Source organism: Rhinoraja longicauda, chromosome 26 (assembly GCF_053455715.1).
Source record: "Rhinoraja longicauda isolate Sanriku21f chromosome 26, sRhiLon1.1, whole genome shotgun sequence".
NCBI lineage: Eukaryota > Metazoa > Chordata > Chondrichthyes > Rajiformes > Arhynchobatidae > Rhinoraja > Rhinoraja longicauda.
In genome coordinates, this window is record NC_135978.1 from 11794689 (window position 1) to 11821505 (window position 26817).

The window sequence follows — 26817 nt, forward strand, 5'->3', positions numbered from 1 at the left end:
GGGGGTGGGGAGGGGTAGACAGGTGGTTGAACAAACGCCAGAGTTGAAAAGACAGAAGTAGTGCAACGAAAAGATTGAAGATTTGCACATTGTGAGGCTAGAGGAAGGAATGTAGTAGGAAAGTGAGGGGGAAATTGAGTACGAGTCCGGGTGGGGAACAGTGGGGGGGGGGGGGGTGTTTAAGTTAAAATTTGACAATTTAATGTTCTGGTATATTTTAGTCTGGATAAATATTTTGGGAACTAGAAAAGGTTCTGTGATATTTGCTCCAGAGGACAAGCCGCCTTTTACTTCACCACGAACTGATCTCACCAGCCACCCGCGCTGGCGCTTTCACTTATATTCTTAAGTCACATTATCAATTGCCTTCGAGTAGTTTGAATCGTCGAGTCTGCTTTCATTTCCTCAAACTCCAATGAGCTTTCTGGAAAGTAAAACTCCTCCTCCGCCCTTCATCCGGACCCGGGAACAACAATCTCCGCCCCGCCGATCTTTGTTGGATGATCTTTGCAGTTTCACTAATCGGAAATTGCGCAGATCGCAAGTAATTTTTTTACAGATCGGTAGTCCGGAACCAGAGCAGCGGCGTTGAAGTGTCTTTGTGTTTTCGCCCGAGTGCATTGAGAAAGGATGGAAGCAGCAGGTAAATGTTTGCAACTGGTGTTTGCGTCTTCAGAGGGGGGGGGGGGGGGGGAGTCAGAGTCAGTACCATCGAGATTCTGCGGGCGGGAATTGGTTTCTTTCGTGGTTTTTACTTCATGGATTTATTTACCTGGGAGCATGGGCTCGCGATGAGACATTGTTGCAATGGGAGATAGTCGACTGGGAGAGCTCTTTGCGCACACCGGGCAGGTTGACGGCGGAACCTTTTGTCTTGATTAGTACAGGTATGAGAGGTTATGGAGAGAAGGCAAGGAGAATGGGGTTAGGAGGGAGAGATGCATCAGCCAGGTTTGAATGGTGGAGTATACCTGATGGGCCGAATGGCCTAATTCTACTCCTATCACTTATGACCTTATGAAACTTCTCAGGTTGGCGCCCGAGTGGTTCAACGCGGGAATCTCCAAGTTGTTGCCGGAGTCCAGTCAGTGCAGCCGCGCGGGTGGGGATTTTTTTGCTGGGTATCATGGTGCAGCGGGAAAGTTGCTGCCTTGCAGCGCCAGAGTCCCGGGTTCGATCCTGACCACAGATGTTGTCTGTACCGATATAAGAAAATAACTGCAGATGCTGGTACAAATCGATTTATTCACAAAATGCTGGAGTAACTCAGCAGGTCAGGCAGCATCTCGGGAGAGAAGGAATGGGTGACGTTTCGGGTCGAGACCCTTCTTCAAACTTCTGTACGGAGTTTGTTTGGTTCTTCCCCGGTAGCTCCGCCACCCCCCCCCCCCCCCCCCCCCCCCCAATGCCGAAGTCGTGCAGGTTTGTAGGTTAATTGGCTTCGGTGTGTGGGATACTGTGTACCGAAGAGCCTGTTTCTGCTCTAAACTAAAATAAACTAATTTGAATGTGGGATGAATGGCCCTTCATTCAGCATTCAGGGAGAGGAGAGGGAAGAATGACTGAGGTGTAAGTAATAACAATTAAAGCGAATTAAAAGTAGGCGGAGGAAACAAAAGGCAAGGTGCAAACGAAGTCAGCAGCACAAAATGGAGACATAAGAAACTGGAGTACTGGGCAAAGAACAGAGTGCCTGAGGCAATCAGCGAATCAGGAGGCAACTGTGGACCATGCAGCAGGTAAAAAGCTACAAAAGAGAGGTTCAACAAAAAAAGACGTGATAGGTGGGGGATAGGAGGGGTTAATTGGCAGATGGGTGGGCGAGTGACTGAAAAAAGCAAGAGGTGGAAAGGAGACAAGAGGGTGTAGGGGGAACTGCAGATGCTGTTTAATCAAAGACAGACACAGAAAGCTGGTGTATGTAACTCAGTGGGTCAGGCTGCATCTCTGGAGAAAAGGAATAGGTGATGTTTCGGGTTGAGATCCTTCTTCAGTCTGAGAGTCAAGGGAAAGGGGAACGAGAGATATAGGCGGTACGTAGGGCAAGTGAATGGAAGATATGCAGAAAGCAATGATAGTCAAGGAAATGTGGCACACACAATGGTCCATTGTTGGCTGTGGAAAAGGCGATAATGAGTTACTACAGGCAGTCGAACTCAGCAGGACAACAGTAAAACTAGTACAACTGGGGTGGGGGAGGAACAGCGAGATAGGGGATGCAATGGTTACTTGAAGTTAAAGAAATCAAAATTTATACCGCTGGGTTGTCAGCTGCCTAAGCGAAATATGAGGTGCTGCTCCAATTTACATTTAAACTCAATGGAGGAGGCCCAGGACAGGGGGTCACTATGGGAAGGGGAGATAAAGTGTTTGGCAACCGGGAGATCACGTAGGCCAAGGCAGACTAAGCGTAGATTTGCAGCTAAACAATCGCTGAAGTCAGTACCACAAAATGCTGGAGTAACTCAGCGGGTCAGGCAGCATCTCAGGAAAGAAGGAATGGATGACGTTTCAGGTCGAGACCCTTCAGCTGAAGTCAGTGCTTGGTCTTGCCAATATATAGGAGTCCACACCTGGAACAGCGGATACAGCAGATGAGATTGGAGGAGGAGCAAATTAACCTCTACCTCACCTCAAAAGGGTGTCAGATAGGGAAAGTAAAGGATGAATGAAATCTAAAGACTGATGGAGGGATAAGGATGGGGAGAGGGGAAAGAGCAGGGGATAAGAGGGAAATATGGGACCCTGGGATGGGGAGGAGAAGTAACAACACTGTCCAACAGTTTGGTAAACCCTTCAGTTACAACATGTAACTTGTGTAAATCCTCCACTAGTGTTGTATGGTGAACACATATGTAAGATTAGTGTAAGAAAATAACTGCAGATGCTGGTACAAATCGAAGGTATTTATTCACAAAATGCTGGAGTAACTCAGCAGGTCAGGCAGCATCTCAGGAGAGAAGGAATGGGTGATGTTTCGGGTCGAGACCCTTCTTCAGACTGATGTCAGGGGGGCAGGACAAAGGAAGGATATAGGTGGAGACAGGAAGACAATGAGAGATCTGGGAGGGGGGGGGGGGGGGGGGAAGAGAGGGACAGAGGGACTATCTAAAATTGGAGAAGTCAATGTTCATACCACTGGGCTGCAAGCTGCCCAGGCGAAATATGAGGTGCTGTTCCTCCAATTTCCGGTGGGACTCACTATGGCACTGGAGGAGGCCCATGACAGAAAGGTCAGACTGGGAATGGGAGGGGGAGTTGAAGTGCTCAGCCACCAGGAGATCAGATTGGTTAATGCAGACTGAGCGCAGGTGTTGAGCGAAGTGATCGCCGAGCCTGCGTTTGGTTTCGCCGATGTAAATAAGTTGACATCTGGAGCAGCGGATGCAATAGATGAGGTTGGAGGAGGTGCAGGTGAACCTCTGTCTCACCTGGAAAGACTGTTTGGGTCCTTGGATGGAGTTGAGGGGGGGGGTAAAGGGACAGGTGTTGCATCTCCTGCGGTTGCAGGGGAAAGTGCCCGGGGATGGGGTGGTTTGGGTAGGAAGGGACGAGTGGACCAGAGAGTTACGGAGGGAATGGGAAAATATGGCCAGTGGTGGGGTCCCATTGTAGGTGACGGAAATGTTGGCGGATGATTTGTTGGATACGCTGGCTGGTGGGGTGGAAGGTGAGAACGAGGGGGATTCTGTCCTTGTTACGAGTGGGGGGAGGGGGAGTAAGAGCGGAGCTGCGGGATGTAGCAGAGACCCTAGTGAGAGCCTCATCTATAATGGAAGAGGGGAAGCCCCGTTCCTGAAGAATGAGGACATCTCTGATGCCCTAGTGTGAAACACCTCATCCCGGGTGCTGATGCGGCGTAGACGGAGGAATTGGGAGTAGGGGATAGACTTTTTGCAGGAGACCGGGTGGGAAGAAGTGTAGTCCAGATAGCTGTGCGAGTCAGTGGGTTTATAGTAGATGTCAGTCACTAGTCTGTCTCCTGTGATGGAGATGATGAGGTCCAGAAACGGGAGGGAGATGTCAGAGATAGTCCAGGTATATTTAAGGGCAGGATGGAAATTGGAAGTGAAGTGTATGAAGTATGAAGTTTATGAAACATATGTAAGATTATATCCCGCTTACTGCTCCTGCACAGTAACGGTGTTATTAATCTTATGCTGATTCAATCTGTGTAGTACTCTGTCGTTCACTACAACTTTACATTAATATTATACTCCTAGTTCAGCTAAATTTAAAAGGGCACACAGTAGAAAAACAAAATAAATCAAAGTTTGTTTTCTATTTCAGATATGAAGCTGAAACGGCTGAGGTCAGCTCTGGTGAATGGTCTCAGCATGGCTGTCATCAAGGATCTGGTGGATGAAATGCTGGAGACAAGGGTGATCAACCCCTCTGAAAGTGAAGAGATTCTCCAAGGAAACATAACAACCAAAGACAAGGCCAGATGTCTTGTTGATATTGTGTCGAGAAAGGGACGTGGTGCCAGTGAAAAACTAATTCAGAGTCTTAATAAAGCAGATACAGAGCTATGCAAGGAACTGTGCCTTTCCCCAATGGAAAGTATGTGACAAGTAGAAACGGGATTGTGGGATTAGCAACTAAATCTGAATCATTCAGTGAACGCCAAGCTAGCAACTACCCTGTGGTGCCAACTCAGGGGGTTATGTGCTTATGTTCTCAGCCCTAAACCTGAGGAGCTGTGTATTGAGCAATCACCAGCCATTGTATTTTGACATCCTAACTGTATAGTACACAGTCAATGTGAATTTTCCAGATTAGGAATGGACGCATCTGTCTGGATGTCCGGTGCTCTTTGGGATTTGTGAGACAATTAATTTGAAGTTATACAGGGCGATGATCAGCTGCAGACTAATCAGGATAGATGGTCTGATGGGATATTTTTTCTGTGTAGTTGCACTTCATATACCTTGGTTCCTTTTGATCTGGCCTTGATTTGTACCAAAGCTTTGTTTGATGCCCAATCCCAATATTTGTTTTGATGAAATAAATGAGCTAAACCCTTATATTTTTAAATCTGCATTATGTGTGTGTATTTATTTTGCATGTTTTTCTGATTTTTCACCCCAAAGGATGTTAAGTCTGATAATTGTCCTTACACGATACATTAGTTGTTTATAACTCAGATCTCCAAATAATCTGCAGCTCATCTGAGTGTTTATTGCCGTTGCTAATTTAGTTTCTTTTAAAATAAGAATCTGAATTATGTAAATGAATGGCATTGGAAAATATTGTAAAACAAATTCTTACTGGTCTGTCGTGACCAGCATAAATTTGTGTAAATTATTCAAGGGTAAGAAAATCTTCCACAATCAGAATCTCTTGATTGGTTTAATGCACTTTAATAGTTTTTATGATCCATTGTGTACATAATAAAAAACATATTCTTTGAGGTAATAATGGAGCCATGTGCCATTGAGTTTAACCGGAAGCAGTGTTCCAAGATATTAACAAATTCCACTGATTTTATTTCCAAACTCTCCAGTTCTTGTTCGCTCACAGGTCTTAAACCAACAGCAGCCTGTCATTCCAAGCCTATTGGCAAACCAGTTGGCAGTCCATTCCAGGCACTAATTCATCTGGTAGCAATTCTATATCAAGTCAAGTCAAGTCAATTTTATTTGTATAGCACATTTAAAAACAACCCACGTTGACCAAAGTGCTGCACATCTGATTAGGAAAAAAAAAAAAAAGAAACAACATACAGTCAGGTCTGGATCTGGCCAAGCAGACCATGACAGTCTGAGCCTGTTGATCCAAGCACACCTATTCAGATAGGCCATGCCCCATTCAGTAGCCATTGTATCCAGACCTGTGTGGGGACTTCCAGCGGGGCAGGTTAACACTGCTGCCTCATAGATCCAGGGACCCAGGTAAATTCTGACCTTGGGTGCTTTCTGTGTTGAGTTTGCATCTTCCCATGACTGCTAGGTGTTTCGGGTTCCTCATAGATATGCTGCTAGGTTAAGTCTTTGTTCTAAATTCACTCTTAACGCAAGCAAAATAATTATAGGAGAGTTGATGGTCATGTGAGCATTTAAAGTCACAGGGCTGCAGGGAGATAAGGAGAATGGGAATGGAACTGATGGGGTTGTTTCACTGGGAACTGGCATGGACCCAATTGGCTGTCAGTGTCATAAGTAAATAAACCATGACCCATTCAGTAGTCCACTCGTTTAGACTATGAAACATTCAATAGACAATCCATCTAGACCCATTTAGTCAATGACGTGTGTAGGGTAACCTCATCCCTAGGCCATAATTTTTACAATAATACCCTGTATCCAGACCATGATCTGCCTGAAGTTGTCCCTCCTAGAACCTGACTGCCCAGTGACCAGTAACTTCCAAGCCATGGCTCAGACTGTGGTATGTCCAATCCAACCTTGACCCAACCAGCAGCCTTTCATCCGAAGGCCATGATTGTCCATGGCTGTTACTCTGACCACAGCCCATCAAATAGTCAGACTATCACCTGCCCAGCATCTGTCCTTTCCAGACTATTGCTAACATCAGGACACCGAGATCATGTTCCATTCATTACTTGATCATTCCTGGACCAGTGCCAGCTTCCATAGAACCATGAAACTACTCATGCACCCTGACTGTCATTCCAAGCCCAAACTTGCTGCAATTGCTTGTATTTCACTTTTGTTTCTCCACACTCCAGCCATTAATACACCCAAACGAATATGGCAGTATTTTTCTTTCCGAGCATCGTCTTTGAGTTCATTACTGGCCATTGGTATGTTAAAGGCCTTAACCTGTCATGTCTAGTTTACAGTGACAACTGACGTCCAGCAACTTGTACACCTCCTAGTCTATCTATAGATGGATTTTGTTTTACCACATGTTTGAGAGTAACGCAGGACTGAGATTGAGATGTTCTTCTTGTAAGAAACTTGACTATGTGCACACAGGTGTAAGTTGTTTGTAAGTTGCAGTAACAAAGATCTCTTATTTCTGTGCATTACAGACATAGTAACATCTGTCCCACCAACTCCACCAGCAGCAGTGATCCCTACCACTGCTGAGTGGGTTACTCCATGTCCACAGCAGCAGTACAATGAGCTTTCTCAGAAGGCAGAGGTATGATATCTATATTCTGAGCTAGAATAATGATGCAGACGGCGAGATACACTCTGTGAAATCAGTGCAGTTAATGCTGTGGCTTCTGACATGAATGAAAGACACATTGAAAACTGGGCAAATTCTATTTGATGCTTATGGCAAGTCCCCCAGCACCATAACATGAAAGCATCACATGGCAGGAATCTGTACTGAACCTGTGAAATGACGAGGTCCCACCTGACTTCATACACTTCACTTCCAATTTCCATCCTGCCCTTAAATATACCTGGACTATCTCCGACATCTCCCTCCCATTTCTGGACCTCACCATCTCCATCACAGGAGACAGACTAGTGACGGACATCTACTATAAACCCACTGACTCGCACAGCTATCTGGAATACACTTCTTCCCACCCGGTCCCCTGCAAAAAGTCTATCCCCTACTCCCAATTCCTCCGTCTACGCCGCATCTGCGCCCGGGATGAGGTGTTTCACACTAGGGCATCAGAGATGTCCTCATTCTTCAGGAAACGGGGCTTCCCCTCTTCCATTATAGATGAGGCTCTCACTAGGGTCTCTTCTACATCCCGCAGTTCCCCTCTTGCTCCCCCTCCCCCCACTCGTAACAAGGACAGAATCCCCCTCGTTCTCACCTTCCACCCCACCAGCCAGCGGATTCAACAAATCATCCGCCAACATTTCCGTCACCTACAACGGGACCCCACTGGCCATATCTTCTCATCCCCTCCCCTCTCTGCGTTCTTGCTCCCCCTCCCCCCACTCGTAACAAGGACAGAATCCCCATCGTTCTCACCTTCCACCCCACCAGCCAGCGGATTCAACAAATCATCCGCCAACATTTCCGTCACCTACAACGGGACCCCACTGGCCATATCTTCTCATCCCCTCCCCTCTCTGCGTTCTTGCTCCCCCTCCCCCCACTCGTAACAAGGACAGAATCCCCCTCGTTCTCACCTTCCACCCCACCAGCCAGCGGATTCAACAAATCATCCGCCAACATTTCCGTCACCTACAACGGGACCCCACTGGCCATATCTTCTTATCCCCTCCCCTCTCTGCATTCCGCAGAGACCGTTCCCTCCGCAACTCCCTGGTCCACTCGTCCCTTCCTACCCAAACCACCCCATCCCCGGGCGCTTTCCCCTGCAACCGCACGAGATGCAACACCTGTCCCTTTACCTCCCCCCTCAACTCCATCCAAGGACCCAAACAGTCTTTCCAGGTGAGGCAGAGGTTCACCTGCACCTCCTCCAACCTCATCTATTGCATCCGCTGCTCTAGATGTCAACTTATTTACATCGGCGAAACCAAGCGCAGGCTCGGCGATCGCTTCGCTCAACACCTGCGCTCGGTCCGCGTTTGCCAAACTGATCTCCCGGTGGCCGAGCACTTCAACTCCCCCTCCCATTCCCAGTCTGACCTTTCTGTCATGGACCTCCTCCAGTGCCATAGTGAGGCCCACCGGAAATTGGAGGAACAGCACCTCATATTTCGCCTGGGCAGCTTGCAGCCCAGTGGTATGAACATTGACTTCTCCAACTTTAGATAGTTCCTCTGTCCCTCTCTTCCCCTCCTCCTTCCCAGATCTCCCTCTATCTTCCTGTCTCCACCTATATCCTTCCTTTGTCCCACCCCCCTGACATCAGTCTGAAGAAGGGTCTCGACCCGAAACGTCACCAATTCCTTCTCTCCTGAGATGCTGCCTGACCTGCTGAGTTACTCCAGCATTTTGTGAATAAATACCTTCGATTTGTACCAGCATCTGCAGTTATTTTCTTATCCCACCTCAAAGGTCACTGGAGCCAGCTTGCATCTGCATGTAATGGCCTCCTATCAGAACAATCTAATTTTGTTTGCCTTTGTTGTGTCAAAAATAAATTGCAAAGCTTCAAGAAGACTGATCATGTGATTGGAGCAGAATTAGGCCATTCGGCCCATCAAGTCTACTCCCCCATTCAATCATGGCTGATGTATCTCTCCCTCCTAATCCCATTCTCCTGCCTTCTCCCCATAACCTCTGACACCGGTCACACAGCAGGGGAATAGGGACAGGTAGTCTAAAAATGCTCTTCATGTGTCATAATTCTGTGCTTTAAAGAAGGTTGAAACTGAGCATCTGCAGTCTACTTTAGAAAGGTTCTATTCTTTGTCAAAGAACAAATAGCGATCGTAAAACAATAAAATTAGGTCGAAAGGGTAATGGGACATTTGCTTATATGGAATGGGTTGGACTTGAGCTGTGTTTACTCTTCTATGTTTTTGGAGGTGCATGATTTGTAATTGTTAGAAGACCATTCAGAAGAAGGAAAAATGCTTAGTGCCTGCAACAGTAAACAACACATCAAAGGGAAATTCTGTATATAAGGAGTAGATGAATCTTTGTTCATTGAGCAACTCCTAGATTGTTCCCAGTGATCACTGTATTTGACGTTCTTAAATAAAGTCTTGATTGCCTTGCCCGGATCGTGCGTTTAAGGTTTTCTTTAACAGTTGCCTTATGCTTTGGTATTTTTCTTACTATATTTAGTTAATACCTCGTCAAATAATGCAATGTGAATGTAATTAGAATAGAACAGAATGGGTAAAGAGAGATGGATTTGCTGTACTTATAAAGCGATGTAGTAATTGCCCTTTCACATTTTTTTTCACATGAAATCCTATTTTCAAATTCTGTCTAATATTGAAGTTTTGTACAAAGTCTGTATGACTTTACATCCAACATTTTCTGAAATATGTCTAGGTGTGGCTGGTTTCAATGGTCACCGGCAGTGACTGGCTAACTGCTCATGAGGTGACAGGTGACTGTGTTGATCAATCCATTCCCTCAGTGGCCCATTGTGTCCAAAAGCAGACTGGGAACATTGTTTAAAGGCTTTGTCTGTATTGAACAAGCCTTATGTGTTGCTGACCATAAGAGTCATGTTTACCGATTTACTGAGTTAACAGTCTTCAATCAGAGCAGCAATCAAAATAATTCAGGCAATGAACTATGGAGGCTAAAGAGATACAGAATCCTAGGTATTTGTCCTATTATCCTCGTTTAACTTTCCCTATTTGTGGATACTGAATGAGTGGCTGAGGTGAGTTACAAGGTCTCTCACAACTGAATATCTTCGCAGCATGTGAAGAAATGCCTTTCATCTGATGGAAAGGGGGAGTGATACAATTAGACACACGTCCAGCAAGGGATTAATACAATGCGGGAAAAAATGATTACGATAAATTTTCTGGGTCACACAGCTTATTTGGGGGCAAATATACCATCATCTAGAGAATGACTCACCTGCCAGTTTTCACGATATTTCTGCCTTGGTTTAGGTAGGTTCAAAGTTCAGCATCTCAAGGCAGTAAACCTCTTGTTTATATGTTTAATCTGTTGGCTTGTTATCAGTGCAATGACCCAGTGATCGGAGTTAACAGGCCACACCTTAATACCGTGCACAGTTTCAGTGCCCTTGTTTAAGAAAGGATATGCTACATTGGAGAGATTCCAAAATGGATTCATTAGATGAATTCTTGGGGTGAGAGGATTCACGTCACAAGCAGCTAAATAAATTGGACCTATATTCTTTGGAGTTTAAAAGAATGAGGGCTGATCTGATTGAAACATGGAAATACTAAGGGGACATAATGTGCTAGATTCTGAGAAGTTTTCACTCTAGGGAGAGTCTCAATGAGAGATTATCGTTGCAAGATAAACAGGTGGTCATTTATAGACAATAGTTGCAGGAGGAGGCCATTCGGCCCTTCGAGCCAGCACCTCCATTCAATGTGATCATGGCTGATCATTCTCAATCAGTACCCTGTTCCTGCCTTCTCCCCATACCCCCTGACTCCGCTATCCTTAAGAGCTCTATCCAGCTCTCTCTTGAATGCATTCAGAGAATTGGCCTCCACTGCCTTCTGAGGCAGAGAGTTCCACAGATTCACAACTCTCTGACTGAAAAAGATTTTCCTCATCTCAGTTCTAAATGGCCTACCCCTTATTCTTAAACTGTGGCCCCTTGTTCTGGACTCCCCCAACATTGGGAACATGTTTCCTGCCTCTAACGTGTCCAACCCCTTAATAATCTTATACGTTTCGATAAGATCTCCTCTCATCCTTCTAAATTCCAGTGTATAAAAACTGAGGTGTGTAAGCACTTCGTAAAGAGGGTGGTCATCCCTGGAATTCTCTCCCCCAGAGATTTGCGGAGGCTCAAACTTTGGGGTTTTAAAAAAGGAGTTAGATACATTTTTCAAATCATCGGGCAGGTATGGGCTATGGGGAACTGGCACTGAAGATGAGATGAGGCCTGAGGCAGATTAACCATGATCATATGGAATGGCAGTACAGGCTTGAGTAAGTGGGTTAAGTGACCACTACACTTCTCTTTACTTGTGCTCTGATGTTCTATCCCACACAGAACAATTAGTGTCAGTTGAATATGGAAACAAAACTTGCCATTAGACTTTTGATAGTAAGGAAGTATCTTGGATCGAGCCTTTACTACTCAGCTTGATAATCCTGAGACCATTTGTTGAGGAATATATTGTGGGGAAAAGCCCATACAAAGTAAAAACGATATAATTTACTTTAGCACAGGTCTCCATTTGAGGTAGGACGAGTGCAGAACTTGAATCAATATTTCAAATGGAATATCAGAAAATGAGCTTGGGGAAGGAGCAGGGAGAAGGGATTAGACTAGAGGGATCCAGTGTTAAAGATCTAGCATCTGCAAAAGTGCCTTCTCCTATCATATTTTCTGTGATGCATGTAAAATTTAAAAAAAGGCGTATTTGAATAATGTAGTTAAGCAATCTGCAGTTCCCTGTGCAGATGATTTAATACAGAGTAACGTCGAATTTTGATCCATATGACTGAGCACGTTTGGGGGGGAATTATCCAGTCGAAAACTATAAGTGGACATTTCGTAGGCTGTGTGAATTGCTCCTTGTGTAGATCGAGATTTTGGAATATATTGATGGGCTTTAGAATGCATGCCAATGGTTATTTGGTCTAATGGCTGAATTGATCGTTGGTAAGATAAATGGAGATAATTATGTTTCTCAATTGCAAAACCTATGAGTAAGCTTCACATCACATTTGTTACTTTTCTTCCAGGTATACAAGATGTTCCCAAAGCACAACAGGAAGCGTCTGGCTCTAATGATTAATAACATTAAGTTTGAGAATCCTGCAGTGGATAGGAGTGGTGCAGAGGTGGATGAAATTCAAATGCAGAAACTACTGAATGGCTTTGGGTATGAAGTCAAAAAACACAATAATTTAACAGCAGAGGTAAAGCTCTTGAACAACATCTGACCTTCACTAGACAACACGATACTCCCAGTAAATCTATATCTACTTGACTGCATTGTTTAATACAGATAATTTTCTTTCCCCGTGGTCACATGCATATAACCGATACATCCATTACTAATGTCCTCCTAAAACCGTTTCAAATGGTTTTTATATCTTTGCCCGATCAGGGCTAATTATTTGGTTTATTTCCTTGCTTTAAATGATGGTTTTGAGAGTCAGAAGAAGAGCCATAAAAGGGGTGTTGACAAACGTCAGTCAACAGAATAATTTAAAAAATAATCTTGAGTAATTGCTCCAATCAGGCTAGTTCTGCCCTGATAGTGGGGACTCTAAGATACTTCACCAAAGGTATGTAGGTTAATTGGCTGGGTAAATGTAAAAATTGTCTCTAGTGGGTGTAGGATAGTGTTAATGTACGGGGATCGCTGGGCGGCACGGACTTGGAGGGCCGAAAAGGCCTGTTTCCGGCTGTATATATATGATATGATATGATATGACACATGTCATGGAGCAAAAGCAATTAGTTTGCACATCAACAATACGATATTTGATTCTACAAATGCAGTATAATTGTGTTTTTTTTAATCTGCAGACAATTAGTACGGTAGAAAGTTAACACGTGTAGTTTCATCTGTTGAGGGTGTGCTATGTTGGAGGAGCATTTCCGTTCCTAGCAGAAATTGAGAAATTAATTATTTATTAATTTTTCAGGATGCAGCCTCTCTGGCAAGGCCACCATTTAATGCGCTTCCTTGGTCGCCCAAGAGAAGTTGGTGATGAAGTTCTTTTTGATCTGCTGTGGTCCTTCTCATGAAGGTTATCTGTTGGGCAGTGAGCTCTAGAAAAGAGCAACAATATATGGTGGGATAGTGCATGGCCTGGAGGTGAAGTCTGCAGATAGATGGTGGTGTTTCTATTCACCCACTCCCCTTGTCCCACTTGCTGTTAGAAACCATAAAGATGGAGGTTCTCTTGGAATAGCCTAGGTAAAGAACTGCAACCACACCGTGGCAGTAGTGGACGTAATTAATGTTTAAGGTGCCAATCAAGTGGCTGTTGGTCCTGGATAATATCAATATTCTTGAGAGTTTTTGCAGTTGTAGTCATCTATGTAAGTAGAGTGTTCCATCACAAGAACAGGAGGAGACCATCAGACCCTACAAGTCTGCCCTCACCCCCACCCTCAAACCATTCAATTGATGTAGTCAAAGGCTTTGGTGAGGTTGAAAAATGGACATGCTGTAAGTAGAGAGGGAGAATGTGCAAATTCCTCACAGATTATTTTTGAGAAATGTGGGGCCATTGCTCACATTTAATTGATCTCCAAGTCACTCTTATCAAATATGTTCTGGTTGTTCTTGGTAGAGAAGCTAAGAGTCTCTTTAAGATGGCCAATTATGGCAAACCTCAGGACAACCTGCAAGCTGCAGACACTTTGTGGTTTCTGTAGGCTGGGGGTTGACAAGTTGCATGTGAGGCGCTGTGTGATAAGAGCCAGCTCTCTGAGAGCCTTGAGAGGTTTAAAATTGTTCATCTTGCAGCAATGCTTCTGTTGATGCTGATGTTTTGGGGCCAGGTGGATTGGGATAATAGAGTGGATTAAGTGGAGGCCAGTTCAACAGTCTTCAATGTCATAGCACAAATGATGTGGTATTTTTGTGCCCCCTCACTCGGGTAGTAATATAATCTAGCAAATGCCAGTGCTGGGGGAATTGCCATGATATTCTTGTGTTCATCTCTCTGATAAAACACGATGATTGTTATGAACTGAGACAATGTGCCCTGCAGATCAGGTAGCTTTTTATGTCATAACTATGTTAATTTAGAGTCTGCATTTAGCTGTGGACAATATTTCTTTAGGACTGTCTATAATTTCCAGACTTTGCTAATTGCGCAGCATACCAGAACCTTGCAGATGTTAACATTCCCACTGCCAGGGGGTGGTAGTTGAAGCAGATAAGATAGTGGCCTTTAAGAGACCTTTGGATAGACAGATGGATATACATACAGGGAGTGGCGGGATACGGATTATAGGCAGGCAGATAAGAAATGATCTTTGTATTATGTTTGGCATTGTGGACCAATAATACCAATAATAATACCTGTGCTGTATTCTATGTTCTAATTGGAACATAAAATATTACCTTCAGGATTTGGAGAAAATACAATCCATAATGCAGATGGATGGGATTGGATTATAGAAGCATTATCCCCACGTAATATATTTATGGAGTTCTGTACGTTCGGACAATTTACAGTGCATTTACTGTAACATAATAATATTAATATTATGAATGGATTCTTTGAGGTTAAGTAAATCTTTATTAATAATCATGCTCTTGTTAAATACAAAACTCTTTTTTAATGAAAAGGATCCAGTGGATTTCATAATAAACGGTCCTGTTAAAAATCAATGATGTACCAAAAAATTATGTTTCAGGGGATTGAGAAAGCATTGGTTGCATTTTCAAATCGAGAGGAACACATGCAGTCTGACAGCACCTTCGTGGTCCTAATGTCCCATGGACTCCGAGATAAAATCTGTGGCAGTCTTCACAGTGAGAGCAAGGAAGATCTATTTCACATCGACCAAGCCTTCGATATTTTAAACAACAAAAACTGCAAAGGACTGAGAGGAAAACCAAAGGTTGTCATCATTCAGGCTTGCCGTGGAAGTAAGTACTCTTCAAAAACCACTCTTGCCATCTGCTCAGGTATATTAACAGGTACATTAAGCTTCTCACTGTACCTTGGTACACATAACAATAAACTAAACTGAAACACCATAAACAGCAGGCATATTGTATACAATAAAGGCCAGCAGGGATTCAAGATATAATAAAGATTAGCAGAAATTGGTCACTTAAAGGAGAATACTAACCCGTCTGTAAAGTATGAATAATAAATCATTGGGAGAGAATTTGCTCTTTGCCATAATGTTCATGTGTGTTGAATGTCTATTATTCTCCTGCACACTGAAGTCAATAGACCAAATATGTAGATGAGTACAATCACTACTCTTCACAAGATTTTAATACCTACCCATTTTGTTTTTAATTTATAGGGAATAACAGATTCTCAATTCATCAGAAATAAATATGTCTTCTTTTTAGAATAGACTGTGTACATTATAGGAATTTGTAATCAAGACATTTTTAATGAATTAGGAAATACAGGTACAGTGCATTCAGAAAGTATTCAGACCCCTTCACTTTTTCCACATTTTGTTACGTCACAGCCTTATTTTAAAATGGATTAAATTAATTTTTTTAATCATCAATCTACACACAATACCTGGGAATGAAGAAGCAAAAACAGGTGTTTAGAAATTTTTGCAAATTAATTAAAAAGAAATAACTGAAATATCACATTTACATAAGTATTCAGACTCTTTGCCATGACACTCAAAATTGAGCTTAGGTTCATCCTGATTCCATTGATTACCCTTGAGATGTTTCTACAACTTTATTGGAGTCCACCAGTGGTAAATTAAATTGATTGGACATGATTTGAAAAGGCATACACCTGTCTATATAAGGTCCCATGGTTGACAGTGTATGTCAGAGCAAAAACCAAGTCATGAAGACAAAGGAATTTGGAAGAAATAATTTGGAGATTGTTCAGAGAATGCATTTGAGTCTATTGGAGCAGAACATCATTGAACTAATAAAGAAAGTGCCTATTCTGAACCTCAAGAGACACAGCATGTAGTTTGTGCTGCAGTTATCCTGTTAACCCTTGAAACCTGCTATGTGGCGGGGGCCAGTTAAGGCTCACAGAGCAGTATTAATTGGAAATTTGCAAGACCCCGCAAATAATAGAAAAAATATAAATGCTACACATAATATGAAAAAATGCTAAATGAAAGTAAATTAAAGCTACCCTTTTGACTCCAAATATTCCCTATTCCTTAACTGTAGATTGACCATGAACTCTGTTGTATGTTCTGCCCATGAATTCGTGCAAGTTGCCTCCTGTTTCCCTGAGCCCTCTGTACTTACTAATCACATATATGATTAGTGCATGACCTTTGCTTTTGATAGAACCATCTCCACCCTGCTTTCCAACATAGAAACTTTTGATGTCCAACCTTTTGCACAGCAAAGATGCTTTGATGGAGAAAGGTTTGAATTTATCAGCAATCGAAAAATTGTTGCTAGATGTTTCCTATGATGTTTACATTTACAAAAGTCTGTTGTGAACACAGCTAAATGGAGCTACCTTACTATTCGTGCTGTTGTCACACTGCAGGGTTTCAGAAGAAAAGCTTGTATTTGCAATAACAGAACTTCCTTTTTAGTTTGTAGGGAAAAAAACTGCAGATGCTGGTTAAAATCGAAGGTAGGCACAAATTGGTGGAGTAACTCAGCGGGTCAGGCAGCATCTCGGGAGAGAAGGAATGGGTGACATTTCGGGTCGAGACCTTTCTTCAGTCTACCTTCCTAATATTTGCAGCCTGTTGAGAAATTCAGTGCAGACAGCTGCACAGAGATGCATCACAGTTCCCTACAGCGTCTTGGTCTAGTAAATTAGATTTTTCCGTCAATCTTTGATTCACCATGAGTCTTGCTGAAGATATCTGACTCAATTAATTAGTAACCACATACTAAAAGATTATCTAAGGAAAATACTCACAATATGGAAAAAATAGATTGGGAAATTAGATTAAGAGGTTTGTTAAGTTAGATAAGCAAAATGTTAACAAACTATTTAAAAATTCACGTGAATATTGATCCACCCATGACAATTAAGACGGCCACGGATACCATTAGATTAAAAGAAGATGCTTTGGCTGTTATCAAGAAGTGAAGTAGAGACCACTTCTGTAAGATAAAGAAGGATTCTGTGCAGTGTATCATGAGATTGATTCCTTGGACGAGGGGATTGTTATCTCAAGTAAACTGGCTTTATAGTTTCCTTCATTAAAGACTAGCTATTCTTAGATACTATCCACCTCATTTTGGAGACCCTTGGACTATCTTAGAAACATAGAAAATAGGTGCAGGAGTAGGCCATTCGGCCCTTCGAGCCTGCACCGCCATTCAATATGATCATGGCTGATCATCCAACTCAGTATCCCGTACCTGCCTTCTCTCCATACCCCTGATCCCTTTAGCCACAAGGGCCACATCTAACTCCCTCTTAAATATAGCCAATGAACTGGCCTCAACTACCTTCTATGGCAGAGAATTCCACAGATTCACCACTCTCTGTGTGAAAAAAAACTTTCTCATCTCGGTCCTAAAAGACTTTCCCCTTATCCTTAAACTGTGACCCCTTGTTCTGGTGATCGGACTTTACTGGCTTCACCTTGTTCTAAACGTTATTCCCTTATCATGTATCTGTACACTGTGAATGGCTCATTTGTAATCATGTATTGTCCTGCTGACTGGTTAGCACGCAACAAAAGTTTTTCACTGTACACGTGACAATAAACTAAACAAAATTAATATTCTTATATCCTCCAATTGTCCAAATAGAATGCGTGGCAGGATAAATGTCATTCAGAACTTTATGAAATGAAGAAATGCAGAATCCCGGCTGCTTAATCACCTTCCAAAGCAGATAACCACTGATTCCCAAGACTCAAACAGTTCCCCTTTCGAGAACATCCATTTTACATTGGTTATCCTTTAGAATTTAACTGGTTAAATATGGATAAACATTGTTTGCTATTCAATGATTTGTTCCTCTTTTTGATACTGAATGAGTTAGATGATGGAAGATTATTGTAAAGATTGCTGCTGGTAATCTGGTTTCAATGTGACAAAGTGGAAAATATTAAAGCAAGGGCCTGTTGTGTTATTGCTGCAGGTTAATATCCATCACTGAGTTGTGCAATTTCTTTGCAGGGAGTACCGGTCAGGTGTATGTCAGTGATTCAGTAGCTCCGGAGGAGTCCCACGCTGATTATGAAGAAGATGTTACGTTATATAAACTGCACAAGGAAACCGATTTCATCTGTTTCTGTTCCACCACCCCAGGTAACCATGTACTTCAAACCACCATGCATAAGTTCTATTTCTCAATAGCATGTCTAAGCTCATTTCTGGGAATATTTTAATTTGATGCGACAATAAAGAATGGTAACGGGAATGGAAGAGCGGACAGGAAACCAGGAGAAATGTTAGGGGGATGAGAAATGTCATCTGTTTGAACTCTCCTCGTGTCCGTTTATAGTTTGTTTTAATTTACGGCAATTTAAGTGGGAGGGGCCTGTTAGAAAGAGAGTGAAGGTTTATGCCCGTCATTGGAACAATGGCAATGATTGTTCAATTATGAACTGATTATTATACTTGCCTCCCTGCTCAAGTGGACGGAAAGTAGTTTAGTGTAGAGATACAGCACGATTAAAAAAACAGGCCCTTTGGCCCACCGAATCCGTGCCAACCTGCGATCCTCATATACTAACACTATCCTACACTAGGAATGATTTACAATTCTTACTGAAGCCAATTAGCCTTACAAACCTGTACTTCTTTGGAATGTGGGAGGAAACCGGAGCTCCCAGGGAAAACCCACGCAGTCATGGGCGGAACGTACAAACTCTGTACAGACCCCACCATAGTCAGGATCGAACCCGGGTCTCTGGCACTGTGAGGCAGCAACTCTACTACCGCTGCTCCATCTTGCCATAATTTGAAAGAGCAGCTGAGCCTTTACCAGTGTCTACCATTCAATAACAATTTTATACTGTATATTATCTGAACATTGGCATGTGGTGAACATGGCTTCTCTGAGCCATGCCCATTTGACCCTGATAACCTTGACCACGTTATCAGGGTCAAATGGGCATGGCTCAGAGAAGGTCACAATTTTACTTCATGTGGTTCAAAAAACTTTTTTTTTGTCAGACTACCTGGTATCTGGTACCTTGATCAGTACAGAATCTGAGAAACTTGGAGCCATTCACGATAAGTGGTTAGCCCGGGCTGATTATCATGGGAAATGGCCAGACATATAGAGGATCACTGTATCCTCTCCCTCCCTCTCCTATGTTTCCCCGCACATCCATGTCAGCTTCTCTGACAGGGTTCTGAGAGAACACATAATTCCGTTTTTTTCACTGCTTTTAATGTATCCTTGCACAATTTCACAAATTATTATGAGAATTCTGAGTGCGCATTAGCAGTACATACTGTACAGCAAGCAAATGAAATCCAAGTCAACATATCTTTAACTTTTTATACAATTGAGTTTTAATGAATATTATCATGCCGTACGTCTCCAAAGACGTACAGGTATGTAGGTTAATTGGCTGGATAAATGTAAAAATTGTCCCTAGTGTGTGTAGGATAGTGTTAATGTACGGGTATCGCTGGGCGGCACGGACTTGGAGGGCCGAAAAGGCCTGTTTCCGGCTGTATATATATGATATGATATGATATGCCAAACTGATAGTCTAAACATTTAAATAAATTTTATTTTACGGTCAGGAAGAAAGTGATCTTTATTCTTTGTGTTATCTGTTATCTTTTTTAATTTAGTTTAGTTTTGAGGTACAGCGCGGGAACAAGTCCGTGCCGACCAGTAATCCCCGCACACTAACACTATCCTACACACACTAGGGACAATTTACAATTGTACTGAAGCCAAATCATTTACAAACCTGTACGTCTTTGGAGTGTAGGAGGAAACCGGAGCACCCAGAGAAAACCCACACAGGTCTCGAGGAAAACGTACAAACTTCATACTGACAGCACCTGTAGTCAGGATCAAACCCGGGTCTCAGGCGCTATAAGGCAGCAACTCTACCGCTGCGCCACCGTGCCATCCTCTTCCTTGGGAAACCTGGTTGAATTGTGAAAGTGAATGACATACAATGTTCCATTTGGTATATCAGAAGAAGATTTTGTCTTGTCGGCTCTATTGATTTCCTTGCGATAGAAGCTGGTGACACATCTGTCTGATGACAGTGATTTTCTGTTTGCAGAATTCACGAGTTCACCAATAGTCTGATCAACTGGTAGAAACTGACACAATGCACGAGCTCATCGGCTGAAGTGGCTGTTTTGAGACAGTTGACTGAAATCCTTTTACTCACTAACACTGATGATTTCTGCTTCACAGAATGCGTGGCCCTTAGAAATGTTGAGAAGGGAAGCATATTCATCGAGAAATTGATTGACATATTGAGACAAAATGCATGTAAAGATCATATTGAGGAGCTATTCATGCAGGTAAGAGAAAGAGAATAACTATTGCAGGCATCGTCGAGATTATTATGGAATGGGAAACAATATATCTCATTCTCTACCCAACAACTGCTCCATAGACTCCGACAATGCTACTACTTTCTAGCCACCAAACAGAAGGTGGTCGGTATGTTTGTAGTTTAGTTTGGAATATGGTTAGGCTGTCCACACCACCCTTGTCCCATCGTCCCACCACAACCAATATCACAGAGCCAGGTTAAAAATACATTACCTACTGCAATCTGCAATATCTTCAAACCCACCCAATCTTCAAAGCCTGATCTTCAACCCAAATTCCTCCAGATTCCAACTATGGAGCGTTAACACTGAGTGTAGTTAAGGCAGGTCTGTCAGGTCTCCCGTAATTTACTGATGTTTGATTTGTGAATTCTCACTAGTTCACTGTTTTCATATCTCTGATGGCTTAAAGGGAGGCCATTCTGCCTATCAAGTCCATTCCAGTTCTGAACATTCCCATTTGTCCCATTCCCCTATCTATTTCCCTTGCTTTATTTAAACATTATTGACTATTGACACAATAGCCTATTGGATATTGGTCTCAGGGTAACGTGGTTCTCTGAAGTGCACCACACGTTATGAAGACCAGATAAGGAGGGAAAGGAAAATAAGTGAAATGTGTGGTGTGAAGATCAGAATCAGTTGCATGTGCCCTGACTTTGATGATGTTCTGGGGTAAAGCTATCTTGTAATGGCAAGATATGGAAGAACTTGAGGTGATGATGAATCGTCTGGAAGTGCCAAGAGGTTTGACCCCTGCTATGACTGGTTTAAACATTTCAAGAAGCGTACAAATCTGTTTAACATTCGTCTCTTTGGAGAAGGGGTGGGTGGCTAGCAAGTGAAGTGGAAGACATTTTCCAAAGGAACTGAACCAAATCACTGTAAAACGTCATTAATCTCCTAAATAAGTGCTCTGTGTGGATGAGATGGTGCTGTTCTGGAAGAGGATGCCTACACATACATCCTTCTCAAAGAATGGAAAATGCTCCCAGCTTCGAAGCAGGCAAAGTCGATCTTGCTCTCCTCCTCCGAGACACTACCACTGAGAGAAGCCGAGGGCTGAGTGTATAGTAAATCTTAGTTGGTAACTGGAATTGTCAGTAATTTCTCCCATTTGTTTTCAGGTGCAACAGTCTTTCCAGAACTTTACCAGACAAATGCCTGCGAGGGAGAGGGCCACACTGATGAAGAAATTTTACTTATTTCCTGGCTTTTAACACTTTGGTTCTTAAGTGATCCTCAGTGCACAACCCAGATATTCAAGAACAGCCTCTTATAGAAATCAAAGCTCAGCTCAGTTACATCGGCAGCACAATATCCATTCGATTTTTTTTCAAGTGTTCATAGGGGTGGAGGGTTAAAAGAATGATGGAAGGTTATACTTGACCCAACAAACGGAAAAGTTTGAGTGGCCCCATAGATACTGAATGCTTGTTTGCACCTGTTCATTGCTAAAGAAATTGAGGCTTTTAATTTGCTTTGCTAAATTGCATATTGCATATGTTCTATATGTTTCTTGTTTGATGCATACGAGGGACAATTTACAATTTTACCAATGCCAATTAACGTACAAACCTGTATGACATTGGACTGTGGGAGGAAACCCACGCGGTCACAGGGAGAATGTACAAACTCCATACCGACAGCACCTGTAGTCAGGATCAAACTCTGGTCTCTGGCGCGTAAGGCAGCATCTATACTGCTGTGTCACTGTGTCACCCATCTACACCACTGTGCCATCTCCTCATTCTTGATTTCCCAGCCAAAGGAAATGGATTCAACTAACAAATTAGCATTTTAAACCTCAATTATTTCATCCCTTAGCCTCTGTATTCATGGGATACAAGTCAGTTCATGCAATCTATCTTCAACATTTAACTACCTAAATAATTCTGGTGTTGTGCAGCACATCATCATTTACTTATTTCTTCCTGAGGTACCTTGTCCAAACTTGAATGTTGTACTCTCAATGAGATCAAAGTAGGTCTCTGTTCAATGTCTGTATGAAGAGTAATTGTAACAAACCTGGAGAAAGTCTGAAGAACGAACCTGACCCTAAAGGTCATCTATCCATGTTCTCCAGCGATGCTGGCTGACCTGCTGAGTTACTACAGCACTTTGTGTTTTTTTCTGGAGACAGTCTTCCCTGTTTCCTGGAGATGATATATTCACAATAGAATAGTTGCCTTGAAATTACTCAGTTGTTAAAATTTATTCTGCGAGCTTCATGTGAACAAAGAATTTCACTGCACCCTGGTGCACATCGGCGAAACCAAGCGCAGGCTCGGCGATCGCTTCGCTCAACATCTGCGCTCGGTCCGCATTGACCAAACTGATCTCCCGGTAGCCAAGCACTTCATCTCCCCCTCCCATTCCCAGTCTGACCTTTCTGTCATGGGCCTCCTCCAGTGCCATAGTGAGGCCTACCGGAAATTGGAGGAACAGCACCTCATATTTCGCCTGGGCAGCTTGCAGCTCAGTGGTATGAACATTGACTTCTCCAACTTTAGATAGTTCCTCTGTCCCTCTCTTCCCCTCCTCCTTCCCAGATCTCCCTCTATCTTCCTGTCTCAACCTATATCCTTCCTTTGTCCCGGCCCCCTGACATCAGTCTGAAGAAGGGTCTCGACCCGAAACGTCACCCATTCCTTCTCTCCCGAGATGCTGCCTGACCTGCTGAGTTACTCCAGCATTTTGTGAATAAATACCTTCGATTTGTACCAGCATCTGCAGTTATTTTCTTATATTATAATACAATAAACTAATTGAATCTGAATTTTAGTCAATGCAAGGGAGTCAATACCAGTGTTCGCCAGAAGAGGGCAGTGACTGCTCAGACTTTCCAAGCCTGAATGTCCTCCATTGCCTGATTGCTGAGGTGAGTCAGCGATTTGCATCATTGCCCTGCACTGAAAGGTCCGTTCCCATTTCTCAGTAAGACTGTCATTCAGTTACGAACATTCAACTGGAAATACCCAAAATCAACAGAGGCGGCATATAGCCTTATCATATGTTGAAAAACCTTGTGTAAATTTTGTGGTTATATCAATCAGTTTTGCTGATATTTAATTGCTTATGAAAGCAGTTCCATATCAGCAAAAACAAATTGATTTAACCTCAATATGTGCATTATTTAGAATGTTTATTGTTAATGGCATTAGAAGATTCAGGAATCAACATGAATTATTTTTGGACAATAAAAGATGTTTCTTCTTAAATATATTTCATTCCTTTAACAAAATAATTAACTTGTGGTTTGGTGCAAAGTGTAATCTAGAGTATACTGTAGAATAAAATACTCTGAAAGGGCTTAATACGTTATATCAAATCTACTCCGCCATTCAATCATGGCTGATCTATCTTTCCCTCAACCCCATTCTCCTACCTTCTCCCCATAAGTCCTGACACCCATACTAATCAAGAATTTATTTTTGTCAGTATTGCAGTGGTCCTTATTGTTTGGTGCAGGGAACGTGAAGGGGGTTGTATATAGAGAGAGGGATATCAACCTGAGGTTGCCCTTCAACATGGTTCATTTAGGAGCATACTTGCCAAGAGTATGTTTGGCCTTTTGACCTACCGTCTGCATAACATCGATAACTTAAGTCTTGGTAGTGCATAAAGTATTGCAAGGGTTTATGTTAGGTTAATATAATGGTCACTGTTAACTGAATCTGCACAAAAAGGGAACCATTGGAAGAGAAGTTACAGGGACTTCTGAAAGAATTTGTATCCACCTATCTATATACTAAAATTCTCATTTGTTTGTTTGTCCCTGAACTACAGCCAAAACGATAGCGCGACAATTTTAGGCCCATCTTACTCTCCGTCGTCCCTTTGGTGCTAATGGAAGAAGTTTCATTGAAATTGGTGTTATATTTTTTAAGTTGTTCACATTTTTAAGTTTAAATCTATCTACTAGGGAGGGAGGGAGGATAAGTGGGATGGAGTGGGGGGGGGGGGGGGGGGGAGGGGAGGGGGAGGGAGGGAAGGGAGTGGGGGAGGAGAGGGTGCTGCACCAATGCAGGAGAGGTTTGGGCCCAATGCGTCCACTTGGTCTATTAGAGTCATAAAGCTATGGAGCACAGAAGTAAGCCCATTGTCCATACTGACCAAGTTAGCAATCTGGATTAGTTCCATTTAACTGCATTTGGTCCATAGCTCTATAAATCCTTCTGAAACACAAAGACACAAGAAACTGCAGATGGTGGAATCTTGAGTACAACACAAAGTACTGAAGTAACTCAGCAGGTCGGGCAGCATCTGTGGAGCGAATGGACAGGTGGTGTTTCGGGTCAGGACCCTCATTCACACTGATTGTAGAAGGAGGGAGAAAGCTGGAAAAGAGATTTGGGGATAGGCCAAAGCCTAGCAAGTGATAGGTGGATACAGATTGAAGGAGGGGAGGGGGTGATTAGTAGATGAGTGGATTAAGTGACAAAGGTTAGAGATGAAATGGAAACAAAAGGCCATTAGATAAGATGAGAAAAGGACTAAAATGTAGAGAGAGAGGAGGGATGTAGGCGGAAGGGGACATGCATTACATTTCACTCCTTATCTGAAAAAACTTTTGTCTTCTTATCTCAACTCTTCAATCAGGGTTACCTGAGGTTGCCAGCAATACCCTTCATCCTAACAGGAACATGTTGCCCCTGAACTCTTGCTATCCCATTTTCAAAGCCTCCCACTTGCCAGATTTTCTGGCAATCTGACTCTCGCAATTGACCCCTACGTCTGGCATCTACCAGGGCAGAAACTGGAGGGAGAGGCAAGTAGCACATGCTCTGGGCTGTGCTCAAAGCAGTCCAAGCTCAGTGAACTTAATTTCCACCACATTATGGAGATATTGTCATGGAAACATGTGGAGGTGAACTCCTTGTGCAGGAATGCAGTAAAACAAGGTAAGTACTTCTATTGTCTCCATTGCCATATTTTTAGATGATCAAGTTCTGTCAGTCATTACAATTCAAAGACATTAGAAACCCAAGTATCATCGCAACTCATGCAGCTCATCCAACCCGCACACTCAGATCTCAGTTTGCTCATTGTATCCCAATACTGTATACCATTCATTAAATCTCTTCACTGTCTCAGCATGACCAGCCCTATGTACTATATCCACTGACTACGTGTCTTTGGACTGCTGCAAGGCATCCTCTTAAGTTTAATTTAGAGATACAGTGCGGAAACAGGCCCTTCGGCCTACCGAGTCCGCACCGACCAGAGATCCCCGCATATTAACACTATCCTACAAACACTAGGGACAATTCACATTTATACCAAGCCAATTAACCGACAAACCTTTGCGTCTTTGGAGTGGGAGGAAACCGGAGCACCCGGAGATAACCCACGTGGATACGGGGAGAACGTACAAACTCCGTAGAAAAAACACCCGTAGTCAGGATCAAACCCAGATCTCTAGATTGGATTCTTGATTGGTGGCTAGCACTCTATCTCTAAAGCATTGAGGTGTCAGCAGGGAAGTACTTTGGGACCAGTCACCATCGTTTTATTTGTTTTTAAATAATGATGGAAAAGGACAGAACTGGTCCACAAGTTAAAGTTCTCAATTGGGGCAAGGCAAACATTGATGGTATCAGAGAGGAGCTTGCAAACGTGGCTTGGAGTAGATTGTCCACAAAGAGACGTCTGGAAAGTGGAATGCTTTTCAAATTAAGATATCGAGAGTTCGAGATCTGTATGTTCCCATTTGATACTGCATCCAGTCTTCTTACCTATTTCTTAATATCATGTGAAGAAAATTAAATTGGCTTTTGTGCAGGACCACTCCATTGTTGAGTTTTGGAATTTTCCTGGAAACTCCTTTTTCCATTATGTATTTAATAGTCAACCACCATTCATGACTTGTGGCAGGACTGAAGAACTTTGATCTGAAAGCTAAGGGACCCTGGCTGCAGTATTGAAGGCAAGCACTCCAGACTCTGCCACATCACTAACTAAATATTCCAGTAAAGCTCCAAACTGACATCTATACGAAAATCTGGAAACTATCATCTCCTGCAAGCTCCCTCATCATGCACTGTCCTGTTTGGGAAATACAGGTTGAATCTCACTAGTCCAGCAACCTCCACTCAGTCTATCTTAACCTGCCTGATCTCCTAGTGACTCAGCACTTCAACTCCCCCTCCCATTCCCAATCAGACCTTTCTGGCCTGGGCCT

The 26817-nt window shown here is 42.9% G+C and overlaps 1 protein-coding gene across 1 annotated transcript; it reads left to right on the forward strand.

Moving 5' to 3' along the window:
• The first annotated feature begins 540 nt into the window (after positions 1–540).
• On the forward strand, positions 541–23782 carry LOC144606211 (caspase-1-A-like). Its single transcript, XM_078422096.1, has 8 exons — positions 541–643; positions 4291–4563; positions 6998–7110; positions 12220–12396; positions 14861–15095; positions 18273–18404; positions 20491–20600; positions 21761–23782. Exons 1-8 carry the CDS (start codon positions 631–633, stop codon positions 21851–21853), a joined length of 1146 nt encoding a protein of 381 aa, XP_078278222.1. The 5' UTR covers positions 541–630; the 3' UTR covers positions 21854–23782.
• The last annotated feature ends 3035 nt before the right edge of the window (positions 23783–26817 follow it).

Bases quoted from the DNA above. Each gene is read 5' to 3' on its own strand.
- LOC144606211 (XM_078422096.1), top strand. The intron at 4,564-6,997 runs GTATGTGACAAG...TGTGCATTACAG, and splicing joins GTGCCTTTCCCCAATGGAAA to ACATAGTAACATCTGTCCCA. The intron at 15,096-18,272 runs GTAAGTACTCTT...ATTTCTTTGCAG, and splicing joins CATTCAGGCTTGCCGTGGAA to GGAGTACCGGTCAGGTGTAT.